This window comes from Prinia subflava, chromosome 5 (genome assembly GCF_021018805.1).
Source record: "Prinia subflava isolate CZ2003 ecotype Zambia chromosome 5, Cam_Psub_1.2, whole genome shotgun sequence".
Taxonomy (NCBI): domain Eukaryota; kingdom Metazoa; phylum Chordata; class Aves; order Passeriformes; family Cisticolidae; genus Prinia; species Prinia subflava.
Window position 1 is genome coordinate 62,439,102 of NC_086251.1, and position 25,809 is coordinate 62,464,910.

General features: G+C 45.1%; 1 protein-coding gene across 1 annotated transcript in view; it reads left to right on the forward strand.

Annotated features, from left to right (window-relative positions):
* The window catches only part of MDGA2 (MAM domain containing glycosylphosphatidylinositol anchor 2), a 216,659-nt gene that overhangs the window by 160,334 nt on the left and 30,516 nt on the right, over positions 1-25,809 (forward strand). The window contains exons 10-11 of the mRNA XM_063399182.1: positions 1,021-1,290; positions 14,250-14,398. Of these exons, the coding sequence (XP_063255252.1) occupies positions 1,021-1,290; positions 14,250-14,398 (419 nt within the window). The remainder of the gene's footprint in view (positions 1-1,020; positions 1,291-14,249; positions 14,399-25,809) is intronic.

A 25,809-nucleotide genomic window follows, 5' to 3' on the forward strand; every position in this document is an offset into this window, starting at 1 on the left:
GGGTGGGGAGTTCATGGAATCATGGAATATCCTGATGCCTCAAGTTCCATCTTCCCTGTGTCCCAGCCCCTGCCCAGGGCAGCTCTGAGCTCACACTCAGGCTCACTCAGCTCTCTGCACACAGCAGGGACACAAAACAAATCCTTCTCCTGCTGCACACCAAGGACAGCTGGGACAAGTGTTCAGCCCAAAGCACAAACAAGGGGGGCTGAGGGAGGAACAAGAAGGATGGGACTGCATCACCTGGGGCTGCAATGGGACAGTGAAACCCCAAAGTGCAAATGGGTTGGTTGTGTCTCTGGGACAATCCCTAAACAAGAACCTGGGTTGGTCCTGTCTCTAGGACCAGTCCTAAACAAGAACCTGGGTTGGTCCTGTCTCTAGGACTAGTCCTAAACAAGAACCTGGGTTAGTTCTGTCACTAGGACCAGTCCTAAACAAGAACCTGGGTTAGTCGTTTCTCATAGGACATGTTCCTCAACAAGAACGTGGGTTAGTCCTTTCTCTGGGACAATCCCTAAACAAGAACCTGGGTTATTCCTGTCTCTAGGACAGTTCCTAAACAAGAACCTGGGTTGGTCCTGTCTCTAGGACAGATTCTAAACAAGAATCTGGGTTAGTTCTGTCACTGGGATCGGTCCTAAACAAGAACCTGGGTTAGTCGTTTCTCTTAGGACATGTTCCTCTCTCTAGGACAGTCTCTAAACAGGAAGCTGGGTTAGTCCTTTCTCTGGGACAATCCCTAAACAAAAGCATGGGTTATTCCTGTCTCTAGGACAATCCCTAAACAAGAACGTGGATTATTCCTGTGTCCAGGACAGTTCCTAAACAAGAACGTGGATTATTCCTGTGTCCAGGACAGTTCCTAAACAAGAACGTGGGTTATTCGTGTCTCTAGGACAATCCCTAAACAAGACCCTGGGTTATTCCTCTCTCTAGGACAGTTCCTCAACGTGCCCCCGTGTCAATCCCGCCCCCGGGCCTGGTTCCCCCTCTAACACCCCTCTTTCCCCCCGGCAGACCCCCCGGCGGTGGAGCCGGCGTTCCTGGAGCTGCGGCAGGGCCAGGGCCGCGGTGTCACCATGAGCTGCCGCGTGCTGCGGGCCTACCCCACGCGGGTGCTGAGCTACGAGTGGCGCCTGGGCGGGCGCGTGCTGCGCGCGGGGCAGTTCGACCTGCAGGACTCCACCGAGTTCACCGTCAGCAGCCTCTCCCGCGACTCCTACGGCCTCTACAACTGCAACATCATCAACGAGGCCGGCGCCGGCCGCTGCAGCTTCCTCGTCACAGGTAGGAGGCGTGGGCAAGGAAAGTGTTTGGGGGCTTTGAAATGGTTTTTTTTAAGTGGTTTTCTTTTTTTCTGAAGGAGTTTTGGTCGGTTTCCCAGGGGGGTTGAAGTTTCGCGTCAGAACTCTGCTTGCGGAGTGTATGGGTTTTGTTGAGTAAGGTCTGATGATTCCCAGAAAAGGGAGATTCCCAGATTTTGAGTTTGGAATCTCTTGGTTGGGAGTAGCAAGGAAGATACAGATGGACATTACCAAATGTCAGCTCCTGACTGGATTGGAGCAGCAGAGGTGGGAAAAGATTGAGAAGAGAAGCAAAAAATGGGAACCAAATTAGCATTGAAAGGATTGATGACCAAGAGGAGATCTAATACTAAAAATGGGGTTATTTGGGACCAGTGAACGAACATTTTTGAACTTTTAAAATGTTTTTATTTCATTTTTTTGGAAAGCATTGTAGTCAGTTTGTTTGACTTTCCCATGAAGCATTTGGGTTTTGTTGGGTACGGTCTGATGATTCCTAGAAAAGGGAGATTCCCAGATTTTGAGTTTGGAATCTCTTGGTTGGGAGTAGCTGGAAGGATACAGATGGACATTACCAAATGTCAGCCCCTGGTAAGGACTGGAGCAGCTGGGGTGGGAAAAGATTGGGAAGAGAAGCAAAAAATAGGAAGGATCAAAGGATCCATAACCAAGAGGAGATCCAATACTAAAAATGGGGTCATTTGGGACCAGTGAATGAGAATTTTTGAACTTTTAAAATGTTTTTTTAATTTTTTTTGGAAGGAATTGTAGCTATTTTGTTTGACTTTCCCAGGGGGTGGAAGTTTCACTTCAAAACCGCTGATGGAGTGTTTGGGTTTTGTAGGGTAAGGCTTGGTGGGCCTCAATCAACAAAAGGGAGATTCCCAGATTTTGAGTTTGGAATTTCTTGGTTGGGAATAGCCAGAAGGAGATAAATGGACATTACCAAATGTCAGCCCCTGGTAATGACTGGAGCAGCTGGGGTGGGAAAAGATTGGGAAGAGAAGCAAAAAATGGGAACCAAATTAGCATTGAAAGGATTGATGACCAAGAGGAGATCCAATACTAAAAATGGGGTTCTTTGGGACTATTGAATGAGAATTTTTGAACTTTTAAAATGTTCTTTTAATGGGTTTTTTAAAGGAGTTTTAGTCATTTTGTTTGACTTTCCCAGGGGGTTGAAGTTTCGCTTCAAAACTCTGCTAATGGAGTGTTTGGGTTTTGTTGAGTAAGGTTTGATGATTCCCAGAAAAGGGAGATTCCCAGATTTTGAGTTTGGAATCTCTTGGTTGGGAGTAGCTGGAAGGATACAGATGGACATTACCAAATGTCAGCCCCTGGTAAGGACTGGAGCAGCTGGGGTGGGAAAAGATTGGGAAGAGAAGCAAAAAATAGGAAGGATCAAAGGATCCATAACCAAGAGGAGATCCAATACTAAAAATGGGGTCATTTGGGACCAGTGAATGAGAATTTCTGAACTTTTAAAATGTTTTTTTAATTTTTTTTGGAAGGAATTGTAGCTATTTTGTTTGACTTTCCCAGGGGGTTGAAGTTTCGCTTCAAAACTCCGCTAATGGAGCGTTTGGGTTTTCTTGGGTAAGGCTTGATGATTCCCAGAAAAGGGAGATTCCCAGATTTTGAGTTTGGAATCTTTTGGTTGGGAGTAGCCGGAAGGATACAAATGGACATTACCAAATGTCAGCTCCTGGCTGGATTGGAGATTGGAGGATTGGAGCGGCTGGGGTGGGAAAAGATTGAGAAGAAAAGCAAAAAATGGGAACCAAATTAGCATTGAAAGGATTGATGACCAAGAGGAGATCCAGTACTAAAAATGGGGTTATTTGGGACCAGTGAATGAGAATTTTTGAACGTTTAAAATGTTTTTTTAATTTTTTTTGGAAGGAATTGTAGCTATTTTGTTTGACTTTCCCAGGGGGTTGAAGTTTCGCTTCAAAACCGCTGATGGAGCGTTTGGGTTTTGTAGGGTAAGGCTTGGTGGTCCTCAATCAACAAAAGGGAGATTCCCAGATTTTGAGTTTGGAATTTCTTGGTTGGGAATAGCCAGAAGGAGATAAATGGACATTACCAAATGTCCGCCCCTGGTAAGGACTGGAGCAGCTGGGGTGGGAAAAGATTGGGAAGAGAAGCAAAAAATGGGAACCAAATTAGCATTGAAAGGATTGATGACCAAGAGGAGATCCAATACTAAAAACGGGGTTCTTTGGGACTATTGAATGAGAATTTTTGAACTTTTAAAATTTTCTTTTTAATGGTTTTTTGAAGGAGTTTTGGTCGGTTTGTTCAACTTTTGCAGGGATGTTGAAGTTTCACTTCAAAACTCCGCTAATGGAGCGTTTGGGTTTTGTTGGGCAAGGCTTGATGATTCCCAGAAAAGGGAGATTCCCAGATTTTGAGTTTGGAATCTTTGTGTCAGGAGTAGCCAGAAGGATACAAATGGACATTACCAAATGTCAGCTCCTGGCTGGATTGGAGATTGGAAGATTGGAGCAGCTGGGGTGGGAAAAGATTGGGAAGAGAAGCAAAAAATGGGAACCAAGTTAGCATTGAAAGGATTGATAACCAAGAGGAGATCCAGTACTAAAAATGGGGTCATTTGGGACCAGTGAATGAGAATTTTTGAACTTTTAAAATGTTTTTTTAATTTTTTTTGGAAGGAATTGTAGCTATTTTGTTTGACTTTCCCGGACGGTTGAAGTTTCGCTTCAAAACTCCGCTAATGGAGCGTTTGGGTTTTCTTGGGTAAGGCTTGATGATTCCCAGAAAAGGGAGATTCCCAGATTTTGAGTTTGGAATCTTTGTGTCAGGAGTAGCCAGAAGGATACAAATGGACATTACCAAATGTCAGCTCCTGGCTGCATTGGAGATTGGAAAATTGGAGCAGCTGGGGTGGGAAAAGATTGGGAAGAGAAGCAAAAAATGGGAACCAAGTTAGCATTGAAAGGATTGATAACCAAGAGGAGATCCAGTACTAAAAATGGGGTCATTTGGGACCAGTGAATGAGAATTTTTGAACTTTTAAAATGTTTTTTAAATTTTTTTTGGAAGGAATTGTAGCTATTTTGTTTGACTTTCCCAGGGGGTTGAAGTTTCGCTTCAGAACTCCGCTAATGGAGCGTTTGGGTTTTGTTGGGCAAGGCTTGATGATTCCCAGAAAAGGGAGATTCCCAGATTTTGAGTTTGGAATCTTTTGGTTGGGAGTAGCCGGAAGGATACAAATGGACATTACCAAATGTCAGCTCCTGGCTGGATTGGAGATTGGAAGATTGGAGCAGCTGGGGTGGGAAAAGATTGGGAAGAGAAGCAAAAAATGGGAACCAAATTAGCATTGAAGGGATCCATGACCAAGAGGAGATCCAGTACTAAAAATGGGGTCATTTGGTACCAGTGAATGAGAATTTTTGGACGTTTTTTATGTATAAATATGAGGAAAGTCTGTTAAAAAATTATGTTTTTATTTATAATAAAAACCACACATTTTTGTGCACAAATGTGGTGGGAACTCAGCAGATCCCGCAATTCCGGCTGGTTCTGCTCCTTCCAAAGGGGATCCAGCCTTTGGCTGACACCATTCAGAGCCCACTGGAGCTGTTTTCACAGCCACCACCTTCTCCAAATCTCGGGATTTTAATCCCAAAGGCAGCTCTGAAGGAAACCAGAAAAACTGTTTGGCCTCAAATGAGTAAATTTGGTTCAATTTGTTAATCAGGATTTGGATCCCAGACATGAAAATTTATTCCAAGGCAATTATTTTGCCAGGACCGGGGCAGTTGGAGTGGTTTTAGCAAACCACAAAACCGAAAATGAGTCCTAAAATGATTTTATGATGTTTTCCATTTCCCATCCGTCCCTGTGCTCATTTAGGGTTCGTCCCATCCTGCTGATTTATGGTGGGTTAAGGATGCTGCAAGTAACACTTTGACTTTTCTTAGTCTTTAAAGTTAAAACCGAGTTTATTTAGGAAATAAATTCTTTGCTCTGTGGCTCTGTTGTGCTCCTGAATCTCAGCACCACAGATGGAGTGGAAGCCCTGGGGAACTGAAAAAAACCTGATGAAATGGTTAAAAAGGAGGCTTGGATTTCACTGGGGATGTGAATAGAGACCAGAAATTGGGCACTTCTTAGGCATGGTAGGAAAAAAAAGCCAATAAATAACTGCAAGGCAGGAATGTGGCAGTTGTGTGGAGCTTTTGTGCTGGGGGGAATAATGGGCTGTTGTAACCCATTTTTAGCTGGTTTATTTCTGGTTCTTCACGCAGGAAAATAGAAATGTGCTGGACTGGGGCTGCAGAAAACCATTGGTATGCTCAGGAAAAGCTTTTCAGTGCAGCATTTCAAGCATCTTGGCTTGAAAGATTTATTCTGACCCCAGAGCCTGCAAAATCTCCTTTTTTTTTTTTTTCCCTGTATATTTGGAGCCAGATTGGAGGAGATGAAAGCCAAATAAATCACACTTGGAAAAGGGGTTAATTTACAGCATCTGGGCCAAGGCGAGGCAGATGTAACCTGCCAGTCCCTTCAAAATAAATAAGAAGTGACAAGGCAAATTGTGTTTGTGGGGAAGCAGAGCCGAGTTCATGCTCCTCACAGCTTCACCACCTCGAGATTTCACTCGGGGCCAGATCACATCCAGAGAGCAACAGCGAGTCCATCCCAGGCTGTGGCTTCGGAAAACCCCGCCAGGGCTGGAGCAAATGGATCAGAGCAGGGCAGAGGTGGCAGAGGATGAGGAGCTCCTCCAGGGAGAAGGAGGGGGGTGAGCACAGGGAGCTCCTCCCGCCCCGGAGCAGCTGCTGGGGCGCCAGAGGTTCCTGCAGGACACACCTGGGCCCTGCTGGGCCATGGCCTGGCCCGGCCTGGCCACCTGGGGACACCCCAGGAGCAGTTTTCACTGTGGCATGGCTTCTCAAGGCAGGGGGGGCTGATGGCCGTGTTTGGCAGGTTCCCAGTTTGCAAAGGAGGGATGAAGTGGGATCTTCTTTTTCTTCCTCGTTTTCTTCTTCTTCCCCTTCCTCCTCCTCCTCCTCCTCTTCTTCTTCATCTTCTTCATCTTCTTCTTCTTCTTTTTCTTCCTCTTCTTCTTCTTATTTTTCTTCCTCTTCTTCTTCTTATTTTTCTTCCTCTTCTTCTTCTTATTTTTCTTCTTCTTCTTCTTCTTCTTCTTCTTCTTCTATTCCTTCTCCTTCTCCTTCTCCTTCTCCTTCTCCTTCTCCTTCTCCTTCTCCTTCTCCTTCTCCTTCTCCTTCTCCTTCTCCTTCTCCTTCTCCTTCTCCTTCTCCTTCTCCTTCTCCTTCTCCTTCTCCTTCTCCTTCTCCTTCTCCTTCTCCTTCTCCTTCTCCTTCTCCTTCTCCTTCTCCTTCTCCTCCTTTTCCTTTTTTAGACAATATTTTGTTCCTGATCCATTGAATTCTTTGATCAAGGCTGGATACACATCCTTGTGGGATTCCCTCCTTAATTTCCACCAGCACCCCCACCCCATAGCGGATGGGGCTGGCATGGCAGGGCTGGAGATTTAACATTAAAATTCAATATTTCAATTATTCATCACAGCTCTGGGTAGGACCAAACAAAGCTCTGATGGCATTCCATGGATTTAATTCCTTTTATCACTCCCGATCCCACTGGCGAGGGGAGACAGTTTGGAATATTAATTCCACGTCATTCTGGCCTGTGGAATTCTTCTGCCGTGGGATATTGCGTTAATTAACGAGCTCATCTTTAATTATTTACGTTGTCTTACATCACCCCGTCAGCGCTTCCAGACAAGTGCAACATCAAGCCAATCAAGGGCTAATTAGGGAGGGTTTAATTGTCAGCTCGTGAGCAGAGCTTTCCCTTTCCCTGGTGCTCCCGGAAGCGCGTTGGAGCTGGCGGTGCTGGATTGGGAGCTGAGCAAGCCTGACATTCCCAACTCCCCTTCCCAAGGGATTGTCCCCATCCAGGGGAGCCTCCCGGCGGTGCTGGGAATAACCAAGGTTGGAAAAGGTCTCGGAGATGACCCAGCCCATCCTGCCACCCATGGGATGCTCATGTGGCACCATGGCAGGAAGGAGAAACGCTGCTCCCTTCTGGAATTCTCCTTCTCCTCCTTCTCCTTCTCCTTCTCCTTCTCCTTCTCCTTCTCCTTCTCCTTCTCCTTCTCCTTCTCCTTCTCCTTCTCCTTCTCCTTCTCCTTCTCCTTCTCCTTCTCCTTCTCCTTCTCCTTCTCCTTCTCCTTCTCCTTCTCCTTCTCCTTCTCCTTCTCCTTCTCCTTCTCCTTCTCCTTCTCCTTCTCCTTCTCCTTCTCCTTCTCCTTCTCCTTCTCCTTCTCCTTCTCCTCCTCTTCCTCCTCCTCCTCCTCTTCCTCCTCCTCCCCTCCTTCTTCTTTATTCTTCTATCTTCTTCCTCATCTTCCTCTTTTCCCTCTTCCTCCTCTTCTTGCTTCTCCTCCTCTTCCTCCTGCTCTTCCTCCTTCTCTTTCCACTTTGATCCATTATTATTGCCGTGGGAGAAGCAATCCAGGAGAGTTTGGATTGGCACCAAGGGGGCAGTCCTCTCCCAGCCTAGGCAGAGAAATTCTTCTGTGGTAAATTCTTCCAGGGCAAAGCCTGGAAATTTCCCTGAGGGGATTTTTAGGGTTCCCACAGACTCAGGCACCTCACATCTCCTGCCTTCCCTTCTCCCAGAAAATTGGGATTTGAGGAGATGGACGATGGATCATCCCTTGTGATGATCCCAGGATCCACCTCTGCAAAGAGCTCTTTGGACACTCATTTTTTCTCTACTGAAAAACATCAGTCAGTGCCATGTTGGTGTTTATTCCCAGGGTTTTGCCTTTGTTCCTTTACATTTTGGGGTTTTTTTAAGGCATTTTTTCCTCCTCTTCTCACTGCTTGGCTCTGATGGAAATTGTCCAATCTGGAATTTGAAATGCCTCTCATCCCTCTCTGCTTCCACCTGGATCAGGGAGAGTTTTGAGCAGAAAATCCCTAAATTCAGGGTTTGTTTTGTCACCAACTGCTAAAATCCCAATTAAGGGAAGGGAAAAATGAATCCATACCCCTCCCATATTCCACGTGACAGGCAGGCCATGTTTCCCCAGGTTTTTCCAGCCCTTTCCTGATTTTTCCTAGTGCCAGATCCCTGCAGAACCTTCAGGAAGTGGAAAATCCTCCTCCTGCTTTGGTTTTTCTCTAATGAAAAGCATCTTTTGGACCCTTCCAGGAGGAGAACACATGGAAATCTTTAGGATCTTCCCAAATCTCACCTATCCCAGTGTGGGAACCAGGAATCTCCTGAATAAACTGGATTTATTCACCCCTGGAGTCAGCACCTCGGCCCCAAACCGCTGGAAATGGAGCTGAGGAACAGCTGGAGTTCAGCTCCTGGGGTGGGGTCGGGATTGGTGGGATTTGGAATTCCATGCAGGAGCAGCAGGGATTGAGGGAGGAGGAACGGGAGCTCTTGCACGGCTCAGCCGCTGGGTGGGGGCTGGACCCTCGGGAAAACCCCAGGGAAAGGGAGGGAGCCGGGAAGGGCCCCTGGAGAGGGAATCTCATGGACAACACTGGAGCATCCCAGGTTTTTCTTCCTTTGGGATGCTGCATTCCTGTGCCTGGAATGAGAACCTCTGAACCCATTGGAGATGGACAGAGCCCAGACAAACTGAAATCTGTGCCCCAATCAGGCATTTAAAAGTTCATTTTGTTTCCAAATCATCCCTTCCCTGAAAGTTACAATATTTTAATAATTCTGTAATTATTTTGGGAAGAGATTTTTCTGGAAAGGGTGGGAAAGTCTCGTCCCCAAGTTCCCAGTGGGAGCAGCAGGTGTGGAGTTGTCTGTCCCTGGAATTCCCTGCAGCAGCTGCCTCCTCCACCTATTGGGGGGATTATTCATTATTAATATTTTAATGTTAATAGGATTCATTAATTTAAACCCTGCTCTGCACTGAAGTGGCTTCAGCTGCTCAGCCCAAACAATTCTAGAGCCTGGAATTCCCTCCTGGAGGACAGGGAAGGCCCTGGAATTCCCTCCTGGGGGATTAAGGGAAGGTGACATCTGCATGAACATCCTTCAGGCCCCTTCCAACCCAAAAAATTCCCTGATTTTCAGCTTCCGTGGTGATGGGGAGGCTGGGATGGGACAGCTGCAGGACTGGGATGAGGAGCAGCTCCAGGAGGAGACAGATGTGGCCTCTCCCAAATGCAAATAAAGAACAAAACTTCTTCTCCTTCCTCCTGCAACCCTTCCATAAAACAGAGATCCTGGAATAACGCAGAGCACGGGAAGGGGCAGCCCTTTCCATAAACTCCTCGTCCCTCACTGTTTTGTAAATCCTAAATAAAACACTGCATTCAGCCTGATCCCACAGTTAAGTGCCGGGTTTTGTTCAGGATTTATGCTCTCCCAGCACTTTCAGGATGAAGAGGGCTGGAGCTGAGGCTGCCAAAAGGGGAAGCGTTTATAAATCCCCGGCTTTATTTCCTTCCCCTGAACGTGGTGAAGTGGGAGCTGCTCTGCTGAGCCCTCCCAGACAGCTCCTGTCACCAGGAGTGCCACAAACAGGGGACAGAGCTGCTGCAATCCCCCCAAACTCCAGGGAATTGGCAGGACTTAGTGGGAAGATGAGGAGGAAAGAGATAAGGAAATGATTCCTTGGTGCTCCATGTCCACACAACCCCCACTGTTTGTTCCTGCAGGAACACCCTGTTCCTGTTCCCCACCCTCGGGGGTCTGGGACATTTGGGGTTGGGGGCAGCTGTGGCACTGCTGGGATCTCTGTGCTGCCCTGCTCTCATCCCAGCTGGAATTTGCAGTGCCCAGTCCAGCAGCAATTCCTTTAAGGGATTGTTTTCCTCAGGGATAAATGGATGAGTGACCCCAGTGAAACACAGCAAGGGGAATCCTGGCTGATCGCTTTCTCTGAAAGGGACCAGCTGAACCTCTTTCCTTTTATTTTAAAACTTAAAAATCCCCCAGTCTTTAGGAATAAGGAATGTGGAATCACAGGATGCAGATTTTTACAGATGGGGCTTTTATGGGCTACAAATGGACACTGAGGAATTCGGGTGTCAGGCACAGCTGGTCCTGAGCCAGATTTATTGTCTGAGGTCTGAAGATGAAAGAGATGGGAGCACTTCAGGGAAAGCTGGGCTGAGGAAACCTCAAACAGTGAAATCCTCTGGAAATGTGGAAATCAGCTCCGGGTTGGGAGGCAGGGTGGGAAATGTCACTGGGAGAGGGATCCTTTTTATCAGAGGCAAATCAAACTCCAGCACCAAGATCTGCTGAAAGCCGGAGAACTGGGACAGGAACCACTCTGCCTCCTGGATTCCCATCCCAAGGGAGGATAAGAAATGATCTGGGGTGTTCTGGATTAGGAACTGTTCTGTTCTGTTTGGTAAAGAAATGGGCATTTGGGGGATTGCAGAGATGGGAGAGGGATGTTATTTCCTTGTTTTGAACAATTTTAAACCCAGGGACAGAGAGAGGAATTTTGGATTAAGGCCTGGAGTGCCAGGACAAGGGGAAAGCCTCAACCCACTTCTGCTCAGGACATTTCTCCCTCTTTTAGATCCGAGTGGAGCTTGGGATGGAGCAGCTGAAGGGACTTTTCCATTTGCTTGGTTTCTCTAACTCAGTGCCACAGTGATTTCATCCCGTTTTTGACCTTGCACTGGTACAGGGCTGGTGGGAAATGTTTGGATGTTTGGATGCACTGCCTGGAGGGATCAAATGCTGCACAACAAATGCTCATGACTGAAAATGTTCCCCTGGAGAGGAGAAGGCTCCAGGGAGAGCTCAGAGCCCCTGGCAGGGCCTGAAGGGGCTCCAGGAGAGCTGCAGAGGGACAGGGGACAAGGGCTGGAGGGACAGGACACCCAGGAACACCCAGGGACACCCAGGGACACCCAGGGACACCCAGGGACAGCCAGGGCTGAGGCCCCTCTCACTGGGGCTCCTCTCCAGGCTGGGCAGCCCCAGCTCTCTCAGCCTCTCCTGGGCATGGGGATGCTCCAGCCCTTCCTCATCCTCACATCCCTCCTCTGGGCCAGCTCCAGGAGCTCCAGGTCCCTCTTGCCCTGTGATCCCAGAGCTGCACACAGGATCCCCAAGGATGAAGGCTCCCCAAACTCTGGAGCACCCGGGCTTTGTGGTGGGGAGCCCATCAGGAGCTGAGATCCCAGAAACCTCCCTGGGAAGCATTCCCGTCATCCCAGCTGGAAATGTTCTCCGAGAACCCCAAAATCCACATCTTCCCAACCTCCAGGCTCCTGACCACGAGCTGAACTTCCTGTGGGACACAACCCAACTTCCCCTTCCATGGAAAGCTCTGGGAAGCCTCGGAGAACACCAACACAAAAACATCCTCACATCCCTCCACTGGATCATACCCAGGTGCCTCCTGTCCCAAGGATCCAGAGCCAAGGGCTTTGGGGACAAGGGACATTTCCAAGTTCCCCTGTAACCCCCACACTTCCAGAAGCCACTTTCTCTGTGCTCCGAGCCCCAGCCCCACCTCCCCAAGTTTACAGGGAAGCTCTCCGTGTGGTGCTGCTGCATTTCCAGCCTCTGCATTCCCGGTGTTGTTTTCACAGGGATTTGGGATAATGCAGCTCTGCACGGCGCCTCATTATTCCCCCAAAGGTGCTGGCACTGCTCAAGTGCCCCTCTTGTGACGAGTGGCTCATTACGGCTCCCCCCAGAGATCCCATTTTATCCAGCAGCAGTGGGAGTGGGGAGAGGATCATTTGCATCCAGCATGAGCTTTTCCCATTATTCCACTTCTCAGGAACAAGGAAAACAAATCATCTCAGCCGCTGCTCCCTTTCTATTCCTGCTGAAAGTCCTTTTTTCCAGCAGCAGTTTTGCTTTGCTCCCTCTCCTTGGAATATTGTTGTTTGCCCCTGCACTCCGGGCTAATTGAAGGAGCTCCTTCCCCGGGACACTGGGGAGAATATCCTGGCTAAAAGGGATTTTTATCCCTGGAAGAGAAAAGCGTGGCTGGAGAGAAAAGCTGCATCAGTCAGTGACACGTTGGTGTTTATTCCAGGGTTTTGCCTTTGTTCCTTTGCATTTTGGGGTTTTTTTAAGGCATTTTTTCCTCCTCTTCTCACTGCTTGGTTCTGATGGAAATTGTCCAATCTGGAATTTGAAATGCCTCTCATCCCTCTCTGCTTCCACCTGGATCAGGGAGAGTTTTGAGCAGAAAATCCCTAAATTCAGGGTTTGTTTTGTCACCAACTGCTAAAATCCCAATTAAGGGAAGGGAGAAATGAATCCATACCCCTCCCATATTCCACGTGACAGGCAGGCCATGTTTTCCCCGGTTTTTTCCAGCCCTTTCCCAATTATTCCCACTGCCAGATCCCTGCAGAAGTACGGATGGAAGTAGAAACTTCGGGAAAAAAATCCTCCTCCTGCTTGGTTTTTCTCTAATGAAAAGCATCTTTTGGACCCTTCCAGGAGGAGAACACATGGAAATCTTTAGGTTTTCCAGGTCTTCCCTGATTTTTGGATATTTTAAGTGGCAAAACAGAGCACAGCACATCTGGACTGGGTTTGGATGGGGCGAGGATGGACCTGTTCCATGAAATCTTTTGGAGTCATGGAATGGTTTGGGTTGGAAAAGGCCGTGGGAAGGACATTTTTAATGAAACCTGGCTGCTGCAAGCCCCATTCAACCTGGCCCCGGACAATTCCAGGGATGGAATATCCACCCCATCCCTTGGCAAAGCCTCTCCGTGGATTGGAGTCAGCATGAACTGAAATTCAGTGGATTTGAGAATGGCTTTTCCTCTCTTTGGGAATCATCCGTGGTTTTTGCCACATTTCTGAAGGGTGCAGGCTCGGATGTGCTGCTGATCCTCTCATTTTTCCCAGTTCCCTGGGAGATTCCCTTTTCCACCTTGTCCAAACCACAACTAAACGATGCCCTGGAAGATCAGGCACCTCTCCAGGTGTTCAGGACAGCTCCAGAGCCTTTCCGCTTGGGAATGTGGAGGGGAAAGATGGGATGGAGGCGAGCAGCAGCCACTGGGAATATCTGGGATGGCATTTCCTGCCATTTGTGCCAGTGCTGGACTCTCCTGGTGCAGCTCAGGAGGAATTGGGGCTCTATTTTGGCAGCAATGCAGAGATTCCAACCTGTCTTTGCCACTGGATCCATGAATTTTTCCTCTTCCGTGCCCACACCCAAAGGAGGGAAATAATAACAAAGGCAAAGCATGGCCACGGATCCTTAAAAAACCTGGATGGAGGAAAATAATCCTAAAATGTGGTTCTGGAAGGAGATATTAAACAAAACCACTCCAAACACCAGGAGAGGGATGGGTGAAGTTGGATCTTATCCCCTGGATCCAGGAATGAGGGGTTGGATCTCAACCCTTGGATCTGGGAATGAGGGGTTGGATCTCAACCTTTGGATCTGAGAATGAGGGGTTGGATCTCAACCCTTGGATCTGGGAATGAGGGGTTGGATCTCAACCTTTGGATCTGGGAATGAGGGGTTGGATCTCAACCTTTGGATCTGAGAATGAGGGGTTGGTTCTCAAGGCCTTGGATCCTGGGAATGATGGGATGGGTGAAGTTGAATCTCAACCTTTGGATCCTGGGAATGAGGGGTTGGATCTCAACCTTTGGATCTGAGAATGAGGGGTTGGCTCATAACCATTAGATCCTGGGAATGAAGGGATGGTTGTATTTGGATCTCAACCCTTGGATCCTGGGAATGAAGGGATGGTTGTAGTTGGATCTCAACCCTTGGATCCTGGGAATGAGGGCTGGCTCCAGTTGGAACCCTTGGATCCGGGAATGCCCAACTGAAGTCATTTCCCGGTGATTTCCCTGTGTGTTTCCTCCTTTTCCCGATGGACGGGTGAATTCTCGGCGGGTTGAGCTCTTCTGTGCTTTCCGGTTTCCCTGACTCCACCTTTTCCCCAGGAAAAGCCTACGCGCCGGAGTTCTACTACGACACGTACAACCCGCTGTGGCAGAACCGCCCGCGGGTCTACTCCTACAGCCTGCAGTGGACGCAGATGAACCCCAACGCCGTGGACCGGATCCTGGCCTACCGCCTGGGCATCCGCCAGGTGAGGGGGACCGCCCGCCTCGGGGCTCTGCGGGGCCTGCAGGGAATTCTGGGGCGGTTTATTTTATTTTATTTTATTTTATTTTATTTTATTTTATTTTATTTTATTTTATTTTATTTTATTTTATTTTCCTTTCCTTTCCTTTCCTTTCCTTTCCTTTCCTTTCCTTTCCTTTCCTTTCCTTTCCTTTCCTTTCCTTTCCTTTCCTTTCCTTTCCTTTCCTTTCCTTTCCTTTCCTTTCCTTTCCTTTCCTTTCCTTTCCTTTCCTTTCCTTTCCTTTCCTTTCCTTTCCTTTCCTTTCCTTTCCTTTCCTTTCCTTTCCTTTCCTTTCCTTTCCTTTCCTTTCCTTTCCTTTCCTTTCCTTTCCTTTCCTTTCCTTTCCTTTCCTTTCCTTTCCTTTCCTTTCCTTTCCTTTATTTCATTTCATTTCATTTCACATTATTTGTTGTTATTTCATTTCATGTTATTTTATTTTCATTTTCAATATTTTCATTTTAACTTTTATTTTGTTATATTATTTTATTTTACATTATTCATTTTATGTAATTGTATTTTACTTTATTGTTTATTTTATTATTTTATTTTAATTTTTAAATTTCATTTTATTTCATTATTTAATATTATTTTATTTTACTATTTGACTATTTTACTACATTTTTTAATTCCATTTTTTTACTTATGTTATTTTATTTTTATTTATTTTATTCTACATTATTTATTGTTATTTCATTTCATTTTATGTTATTTTATGTTATTTTATTTTCTTTATTTATATTTTATTTCATTTCATTTTATGTAAATTTATTTTACTTTATTTTTATTTTATATTATTTTATTTTGATTTTAAAATTCATTTTATTTCATTTTGCTTTTTTAATTTTTCTATTATTTTATTTTATTCCACCTTTATTTTTATTTTATTTTATCCTATTATTTTGTTACATTTTTTAAATTTTATTTTTTAATTTTATTCCATTTTACTTTATTTTATTTATCCTATTTAATTTTATTTTACTTTATTTTGCTTCATTTTAACTTTTATTTTATGTTATGTTATGATATTTTACATTATTCATTTTATGTAATAATATTTCACTTTAATTTTTATTTTATTCTATTGTAATTTTTAAACTTCATTTTTTTCATTTTTTAATATTATTTTATCTCACTATTTTACTACATTTTAAATTTTTAATCGATTTTTTACTTATTTATGATATTTTATTTTATTTTATTTTACATTCTTTATTGTTATTTCATTTCATTTCGTGTTATATTTTTTATTATTTTCTTTATTTGTATTTCACTTCATTTCATTTTATGGAAAGTTATTTTACTATATTTTTATTTTATATTATTTTATTTTCATTTTTAAACTTCATTTTATTTCATTTTGCTTTTTTATTTTTCTATTATTTTATTTTATTGCACCTTTATTTTTTAATTTTATCTTATTATTTTATTATATTTTTTAAATTTTATTTTTGAATTTTATTCCATTTTATTTTATTTATCCTATTTAATTTTATTTTACTTTATTTTGCTTCATTTTAACTTTTATTTTATGTTGTTTTGATATTTTACATTATTCATTTTATGTAATTTTATTTTACTTTATTTTTTATTTTATTTTAATTTTTTAACTTCATTTTATTTCATTTTTTAACATTATTTTACTATTTTATTACATTTTTATTTTTTTATTTTATTCCATTTTTTACTTATTTTATTTTATTTTACTATATTTTATATTTTATATTTTATATTTTATATTTTATATTTTATATTTTATATTTTATATTTTATTTTATTTTTAATTTTCTTTTCTTTTAATTTTTATTTTATTTTATTTTATTTTATTTTATTTTATTTTATTTTATTTTATTTTATTTTGTTTTGTTTTATTTTATTTTATTTTACTTCATTTTATTTTCCCAGCCCATTCCCACAATCCATCCACTTCCAAGTCATCCTTGGCCACCACATCCTCCTCCAGCTCATCCTTCTCCATTTGCCTCCTTCCTTGGGAGCTGATATTTTTTGGGAATTTTGACAGCCTCCCACTGATCTTTGCCTTCACATAATCCCCCAACGATTGATCCCGAAAATCTTTCTCTGGATATTCAGCACCTGGAATAATGACTTGGGCGGGGACATCGAGGGGAAGGATTCAAACGGATTTTGCAGGGGGATATTTTGGAAAATATAAGGAAGAAAATTGTTTGTTATTCCACAGAATTCCCGCTGGGATGAGCTTTGGAAAAACCAATCCTCAATTTTAGTGTTTTGTTTATTGGGATTTGTGCTTGGGCAGCTTCCCTGGAAGTTGTGGAATTCCTGGGATGTGCCCAGGGAAGGGCTCTGGCGCCTGGAGGGGGCTGGAGTTGGGATCTGCCTGAATCCAAGGAATTCGCGGTGAAAACCGGGATGTTTAATCCGTGTTTGAGCAACTCCTGGCATTGCTGGGCACAAATCGGCTCCGGGGCTTCCAGGGCCTGGGAGGAATCAGGAAATTCTGGAAGGAACTCGCCGGAGGAAAGGAATTTCTGATGGAATTAATTGCGTCAGGAATTTTAGCTGCTTTACTGTTTGATTTTCGTTTAATTTTAATTATCTGTTTATGTAATTAACGGAGTTACTCTGTACCAGCCTAATCCAAATATTCTCATTTTTCCTCTCCCAAGCCCCATTTCTTTGGGAATTCTATCCCAGCCTCAGATTCCTTCCCAATATCCCGCTAAGCCTGGCTGAGTGGCAGAACCGTGTGACACATTCCCGTCACATCCCGCTGCTCTGCTGCCACTGGAATTAAAAAAATTCCTGTCCCAGAGAGGGATTCAGTGCTGGGAAAGGAGGACACAGGGAAAAACTCTGGCATTCCAAGCATTGGTTCAGGAGAATTCCAAAAAATCATCACAGATAACGTTATGGAAATATTACTTGATACAATAATTAAGCTTGGCTTAACGACAAATCGGGGAAGCCAGGAGGGGCAGGAAGGGGAATCACAAAAATAAGGAATTGTCACTTTTCTGCCTATGGAGTGAGAATGGAAAGATGGGAAAGTGGGAACTGAAGTCCCCCAGGAGAAATGGATTTGTCTGTGCCACCTGAAGAGCGGGAATTCTGCAGAGTCCTTCTCTCAGGATCACGGGGGTCACCTCTGCTCCAAAGGGGAAGATGTTTGCAAGATGGGAATTTCCACCAAATCCATTGGATTTGCTCTGGGACATGAAAAACATCAAAAGTTTTCTTCATAACGAGTCATAAAAATTGTATTTGTGGCGATTGATTCAGTGAGGGAAGAGAGAGATCTGGAACTCCGTATTTTTATTGGAATATTCCTTATGTTGCTCCCATAAAGGATTTTAATCTTTCCCCACCGAGGGAATATTTTCTGTCCCAAAGATTTCCCTGCACACATTAATTTTGGAAATCTGAAGGAGCTTTGTTTTTTTTGTGGAATGAGGGAGGGACAGTTTGGACAAATAAAAAAAAAAGGATTGTGCCATGCAGGGACACGTTTTTTTATTGATGCTCCTGGCTTTGGGAAATTAAATTAGAGCAGGAATGGTTGTGATTCCCAATTTCCACTTTTCAGGGCTGATTCCTCCCGTGCTGCTGCTTCACAGCTCTGAGGCTGCATTTGCAAACAGCAAGGTGGGGTTTGGGCCAGGGCTGTTCCTGGCAGCTTAAAACTGGTTCTAAACTTCAGATGGATCAGGGAAATATTCATGGATCCTGCTGGAAATGAAATTTCTGCTGATTTTGCTGGAAGGAGTTCAGAGCTGGGAGTTAAAACTTCCTGTGGAGCCAGGCTGGGAGAGCTGGGGGTGCTCACCTGGAGAGGAGAAGGATCCAGGGAGAGCTCAGAGCCCCTGGCAGGGCCTGAAGGGACTCCAGGAGAGCTGGAGAGGGACTGGGGACAAGGGATGCAGGGACAGGACACAGGGAATGGCTTCAAACTGGAAAAGAGGAGATTTAGATGGGATCTTGGGAAGGAATTCCTGGCTGGAAGGGTGGGGAGGGCTGGGCTGGAATTGCCAGAGCAGCTCTGGCTGCCCCTGGATCCATGGCAGTGCCCAAAGCCAGGCTGGGGCTTGGAGCAGGCTGGGACAGTGGGAGGTGTCCCTGCCCATCCAGGATGGGATTTAAGATCTCCTCAAGTGTGTCCGTGGGGAATCAGCCATAAAATCCTCGTGTGACACCATCAACAACCCCTGGTCTTGATCCTAGAGCAGTTCAGGAGGTTCCAAATCCTCCTGCATGGAACTTTCATGGAAAAGGAGCTGGAAGGGATCCACCAGGATCATCGAGTCCTGGACTTGTCTTTGAGAGCCTTTGGGCTCTGTGAGTTTCCTGGTGGGACCTCCCTTCATGTGGCAGTGGCACACTGGGATTTGCTTTGGGATTAATTTGGTGGCCAAAGGAATCAGCCATGGAACTGGGACATGTGACACTGTCAAGACACCTGGTCTGGATCCCAGAACAGCTCAGGAGGTTCCAAATCCTCCTGCATGGAGCTTTCATGGAAAAGGGAGTGTGGAGCACAGGGAATTTCCAATCCTCAGGGGCTCTGCTGAGCTCCTTCATTTGGAGCTCCCTGAAGCTGGAGGATGGGGACAACCTTGGTGTCCCATTTGGGGAACGCCCTGGATCTGGTCACCCTCAGCATCCTTGGAATGTGCCAAGGTCTGCACCAAGACATTCCTGCACGGGAGGGACAATTCCCCATCTCCTCAAGAGCCCTCTGAAGGATATCCCAACAGTATTGCATTCCTGCATTTCATTTTTGCATGTCAGGGATGCATTTTTGGATTTGGCTTTGAAATCAGTGACCCAGATTCTTCCAGGTTTTTTTTTTCCTTTTCCAAGCATCCCCGTGTGCATTCCCTGGTCAGCCTTTGGAGAAACCAACGCTCCAGGAGCTGATTTTATTAAGTGTCCAATCATGGGATATTTAGGTTGGAAAAACCCTCTCAGACCAGCAGATCCAACCATTCCCCAGCACTGCCAGAGCCACCACAAATCCATGTCCCCAAGTGCCACATCCACACTTCCAGGATGGCAACTCCAGCACTTCCCTGGGCAGCTTGTTCCATAAAAATGTTTTCCAAGAGTGTAAAAAATGGTCCCAAATGATTGGATTATTCCTTTTTCTGCCTTAGAGATGGGGTTCTTGAGAGGCATTTTAAAGCCTTTTATTCTATATTTAGTTTCATGTGAAGGGTGAGATGGTACAGATAATTTACATCATTTAAATCAGAAGTTAAACTATTGTTTAATTATAATACATTATATCATTTTTAGTCTATTAACTTTTGCCACACGATGCTACTAATGCTTTTAAGACAATCATCTAAAAATACCCTTTGCAAGTCTTGCTACAATGCATTTTTCATAATTTTATTTCTCTAAAATACCTGGTGTATTTGTGAAATCATAATTTGAAACTTGTTTCCAGTTCCATTTCTCTCTCAATATCTGTCCTGTTCCATAACCTTTCTAAGTCAGCATGATTTAACTCAAAGTTGGCATGCAGATGAATACTAGGTGAACCTTCTATCAAACTTCAAAAATTCCCTATAAATCTGTTTCCCACACCAAATGCCCCTCAGAGGGTTTCCCTACTCCTGGAAGTTTATCCACCGAGACAAAACCACTTTTGGACCTCCCCCTCCAGCTCCTGCTTCATGGAGCTCGGTTTGGAGAAGATCCTTGGGCTTTTCCAGGAGCTCCACTGGGACCGTTCTGGCTTCTTTTTCTCTCTGCCAAGGTCGGGAGGGAGACACGGGAAATGTAGGTTCGTGTTCGGAATCAGTTTTTATTAATTCTTATCTATCTGAGCTCTAACTAGCAAGTCAGAAACCGAAGGTAAAATGGAGCGCCTCCGACTCTTTCCAAGGTTATTTAAGTGACAATCCCCCAATAACGAGGTGACACCTGTATTATTTATACTTTTGACTCAATAATGACCTCCCAAGGCCTGCAATGTGGAGCTTTTTCACCCGAGTGCAGAAAACAACCCAAACCCAGGAAGAAGGAAGAAGAAGGTGAAGGTGAAGGACTTAGACAACGCCCAAAGGCCTCCATCTTGCCCCATGTCTATTACCATATACTAAAATCTTAAATCTCCGTTTTTCACGCTGTGAGGTCACCCAACACCATTCAAACCCCACACCCTCAGTGCCATCGCTCCGTCTCGGGAGCCTGTTCCAAGTCAAACGCGGTGCTTGCTCGAGGGTCGGCGCCTTCTAACACAGAAAGCCTGGAATTCTCAGCCTCCAGGGTTCCAACCCTTCACCTGGAAATCCCAGAGCAGCTCCCTCCCTGCAGCTGCTCCAGCCTCCTCCGGCACCACGTGGAGATGTTTCCTTCCCACGCTTTGCCTGTCCCCAAAGCCAGATTCCCCTTTCTTCCCAATAAACGACAACGTTTAGCGGCTCCCGGCATCCGAGGAGCGCCGGGCGGGCGCCTCTGGCTCACTGATATTTCCTCCCAGCAGGATGAAAGCAAATCGAGCCAGGGAGACTTTTCCAGAGCAGCCAGGGAGGGCGTGCAGCTCTGATCTCCGCGGTGGCTGCTCTCAGCAGGTGACAGCGGGTGACAGCCGTGTCCCCGCGGCCGCCGTGACCTAGAAAAGGAACGGCTCTGCTGTGAAGGAGTCATAAAAATTCAGCTGGTCCCTGTAAACCAGAGAGCAGCTTGTTCCAGCTTGTTACATAAAAGATTCAAGCTCCCACCTGGCCTTTATTCCCAGCCCCGGGAGCCTGCGCTGTCCGCGGGTTGGGAATGAGGATCTCTTCAAACAGCCCCAAGCGGGATCCCAGAAACTCCCAGCGTCTCCAGTTCAGTGCTGGGAGTTTCCAGCACCCCAAGGCATTGTAGGAATTAAATCCCATTATTTGGGTGTCCTGGGCTCTGTTGCCTTTCAGTTGTTTCCATATTTTTCTGCCCAGGTTTTTGGTGTTTCCCAGGTTTGGGAAGCAGCTCCTGGAATTAGGACTCCATTTCCAATGCTGGGTTGGTTTTCCAAGTGGGAAAACCAAAGTTGGGTGTGGCAGATCCTGAATTTCTTTATATATCAATATATTTAAATATTTATTATTTATATATTTGTATATTTAAATATTGATCAATTTCTTTATTTATATATTTTTTTTTATTTCATATATATTTGCGTATTTCTCTGGCACTTCCTGGTGGTCACCCTTTGGACTGGGTGGATTTTCAACTTCTGCTGTCCCTCAGCGCTGAGCAGGGGCAGGGGGATTCAAATATCCTGGGAAGGGGTTCCTGGGAAGGCAGAGTGGTCACTGGCTGGAAAACGGAGGCAAGAATTTTCAGATCCCACAGCCCTGGATAAATGGCTGTGGGTAAAGGGAGTGAGGATGCATTTATTGCATTTCAGATTAAAGAATCATAGAATCCCAAAATGTTGTGGCTTGGAAGCCCAAATCCCACCCCACCCCTGCCATGGCAGGGACACCTCCCACTGTCCCAGGCTGCTCCAGCCCCAGTGTCCAACCTGGCCTTGGGCACTGCCAGGGATCCAGGGGCAGCCACAGCTGCTCTGGGAATTCCAGCCCAGCCAGGAATTCCCAATTCCCAATCTCCCATCCATCCCTACTTTCTCACAGTTTGAAGCCATTCCCCCTTGTCCTGGCACTCCAGGCCTTTATCCAAAATTCCACTCTCTGTCCCTGGGTTTAAAATTGTTCAAAACAAGGAAACAACATCCCTCTCCCAGCTCTGCAATCCCCCAAATTCCCATTTCTTCACCAAACAGAACAGAACAGTTCCTAATCCAGAACACCCCAGATCATTTCTTATCCTCCCTTGGGATGGAAATCCAGGAGGCAGAGTGGTTCCTGTCCCAGTTCTCCAGCTTTCAGCAGATCTTGGTGCTGGAGTTTGATTTGACTCTGATAAAAAGGATCCCTCTCCCAGTGACATTTCCCACCCTGCCTCCCAACCCGGAGCTGATTTCCACATTTCCAGAGGATTTCACTGTTTGAGGCTTCCTCAGCCCAGCTTTCCCTGAAGTGCTCCCATCTCTTTCATCTTCAGACCTCAGACAATAAATCTGGCTCAGGACCAGCTGTGCCTGACACCTGAATTCCTCAGTGTCCATTTGTAGCCCATAAAAGCCCCATCTAAAACATTCTCCATCCTTGGATTCCACATTTTTTATTCCTAAAGATTGGAGGATTTTTAGTTTTTAAAATAAAAGGGGGAGAAAGAGAATTTTGTAACGTATGTTTCAGAGAAAGCCAGTAACACGACAGGATAAGCGTTATAAAATAATGAAATAATAAAAATGAGTGGGAGGAGCAATTCCAGGAGGATTGTTGGCCTAATCCTGCAAGAAGAAAGTCGATTACATGCCAGGATTGTTCTCCTGGATTAGGAATGGTTTAATTGGGAAAGATTGTTAAATGGGCTTTAGAGCAGAAAAGGCAGGGAAGGAGATTTATCGAGCAACTGCCAAATCAGGGAATCATGGAATATCCTGAGCTGGAGGGAGCCCAAGGATCACCCAGCCCAGCCCTGTCCCTGCCCAGACCCCCCAACAATCCCACCCTGGGCACCCCTGGCAGCGCTGCCCAAAGGCTCCTGGAGCTCTGGGGCCGTGCCCATTCCCTGGGGAGCTTTTCCAGTGCTTATTCCACCCTCTGGGGGAGGAACCTTTCCCTGCTCTCCAGCCTGACCCTCCCTTGGCTCATCTGAATTTCCTCCTGTGCTGTTGCTGGTCCCTGGGAGCAGAGCCTGACTCCCACTCTGGACACTTTGGATCAGTTTGTCCCTGGCTCCAGCCAAGCCTCACCTGCCCAGTCTGGGCCGGGTCTGAGCTGTTGATCCCAGCTGGATTCTCAGGAGCCGGGAACCGCTGCTGCAGGAGAGCAGGGAGGTGGGACCAGCTCCACACAGAAAGACACGCCAGGGCTTGGGGTTCTGCTGATTATGAAAATATTAATTAAAGAGAAATGAGGAGAAATGAGGGGAATTGTGTGAGGAGCAGCTGAGGGCACCAGGATGGTGCAGCTGGAGAGGAGGAGGCTGAGAGGAGACCTTGTGGTCTTCAACATCCTCCCGAGGACAGCTCCGATTTCAGTTCCCTGGGACAGGGACAGGACCCAGGGAACAGACAGGGAATGTTTAGGGTGGATTTTAGGGAAGGTTCATCCCCAGAGGGTGGAACCAGCCCTGGAAAAGCTCCCCAGGGAATGGGCACGGCCCCAGAGCTCCAGGAGCCTTTGGGCAGCGCTGCCAGGGGTGCCCAGGGTGGGATTGTTGGGGGTCTGGGCAGGGACAGGGCTGGGTGATCCCTGTGGGTCCCTCCGGCTCAGGACATTCCCTGATTCCGTGATTCTCTGCCATCAAGCACAGACCATCCTTTACAGCCTGCCTGAATCCCAGACATTCGTCACCGAGTCATTCCAAACCCATCCTTGGGAATGAAGATGACACAGGAGCCACTCCTCAATTTTATGTTCTCACCTGGATACCTCTGATCATATTCCAGTCAGAATTACCAAAGGAAAGCAGGAATAACACAAACACTCCCTGGGAATTTTCCCTCTGTGATGTGCAAATGGAATATTTGTCCATGAGCTGAACAGCCCAGTTTCAGATATAAAACTTCCAAAGAAATCTCTTTTTTTTTTTTTTTTTTTTTAAGGAAAATCAATCTGTGTGGTTATAAATGGCAGAGAAATTACTTTAAACACCGCCACAGTTTTTTATGGAGTATCCAATGGATTAATTGACTTTGTCATTAATTTTTTTGGTCATCAATTAACTTTGTCATTAATTAAAGAGGTTCTTGTCCAGCCAGTGGAGTCAATGAAGGAATTTGTGCTGGGAATCAATAGGACACGAACAATGGAGTGAGGAGCTGTTTATTTTTTATGAACATATCTGAGCACACGAGGAATAAATCTCCAATCACTCCAGAGGATCGACTCCTCAGGAAATCCAGAATTCCAAGGCTTTAAGAGAACAGAGTTTTCCAACAAAAGACAGGGAATAAACCTCCTCCTTTTATTGGCAGCACCAGGGTGGTTCCAACCTTCTGGAATAAAAATCTGCTCCATGTGCAGCCCCTTTTGCTTTTCTGTCTCCTTTGGGAACAAAGATCCCTAAAAATTCCAAGGAAAAAAGGAGTCCTGTCCCAGAGAAACCTCCTGTGCTCCAAGTTGCTTGAGCGTGGATATTCTCTGCTTAATTAATTACGGGATAATGCAAATAAATGCTCCAGGAACTGCTCCCATTTTTCATCAGAGCTTCATAAATATTCCCAAACCCCTGGAAAATTGTTATTCCATCTTGGCCAGAATCAATTCCTCACTGTTGGAAAACCATAATTCCAGCTTGGCCAAAGTCAATTCCAGGCGTGAGTTCCATCCTTATCTTTGAGGAAAAGGGCTTTGATTATGAGATTTTTTTTCCCTTCAAAAATTCCTCTTCCAACCAAATCCTGATTTTTATGGATTTCCATCCAAATCCTGGTTCTCTTTTCTCTTATGGACATAGGAATTGAGCTGCAGGGTTGTGTTTTATGGTTGTTTCTGGTGGATTTTCTCTTAGAAGCCTCAATCTTGGCTTTTTCATGGGAAAAAAGCACAGGCTAACATTAGGGAATTTTGGGAAGTGGTGAGTAGGATTTGGCTCTTTCCCATCCAGGGGAGCCACAGTGATTCCCAAATCTCCAAGGGAAACAGTCTTGGATGCTTGAAGCTTGAAATCAGAGCACCTCAAGTTCAGTGCTGGGAGTTTCCAGCACCCCAAGGCGTTGTAGGAATTAAATCCCATTTTTTGGATGTCCCGGGCTGCATTTATTTTCAGTTATTTCCATAATTTTCATCCCAAGTTTTTAGTGTTTCCAAAGTTTGGGAAGCAGCTCCTGGAATTATGACTCCATTTCCAATGCTGGGTTGGTTTTCCAAGTGGGAAAACCAAAGTTGGGTGTGGCAGATCCTGAATTTTTTATATATCAATCTATCAATATATTTAAATATTTATCTATTTGTATTTTGATATATTGATGTATTATTTTATATATATTTGTATGTTTCTTCATATATTTATAAATTATACACATGTATATTTCTATATGTCTATATTTATTTTATATATTTATTTATTTATTCCACAGCAGAGCTGGAAATTCGGGGTTGTTTTCTTTTCAACACAGGGACAATTTTCTATTGTTTTGGAGTTTTGTTTTGGTTTCCATGGTGAAAAATAAGGATTAAACCAGAGCTAGTGTTGATTGCAAGGGGAAAAAAAATCAAAATCTGTGTTGCTTCCTATGGAGAAATATCAATATCCAACCCTGGCTTTGGAGGGATAATCCTGAAAGGAAAAATCTGATTGTTTTCCTTTCCAAAAGGAGAAAATAATGGAGA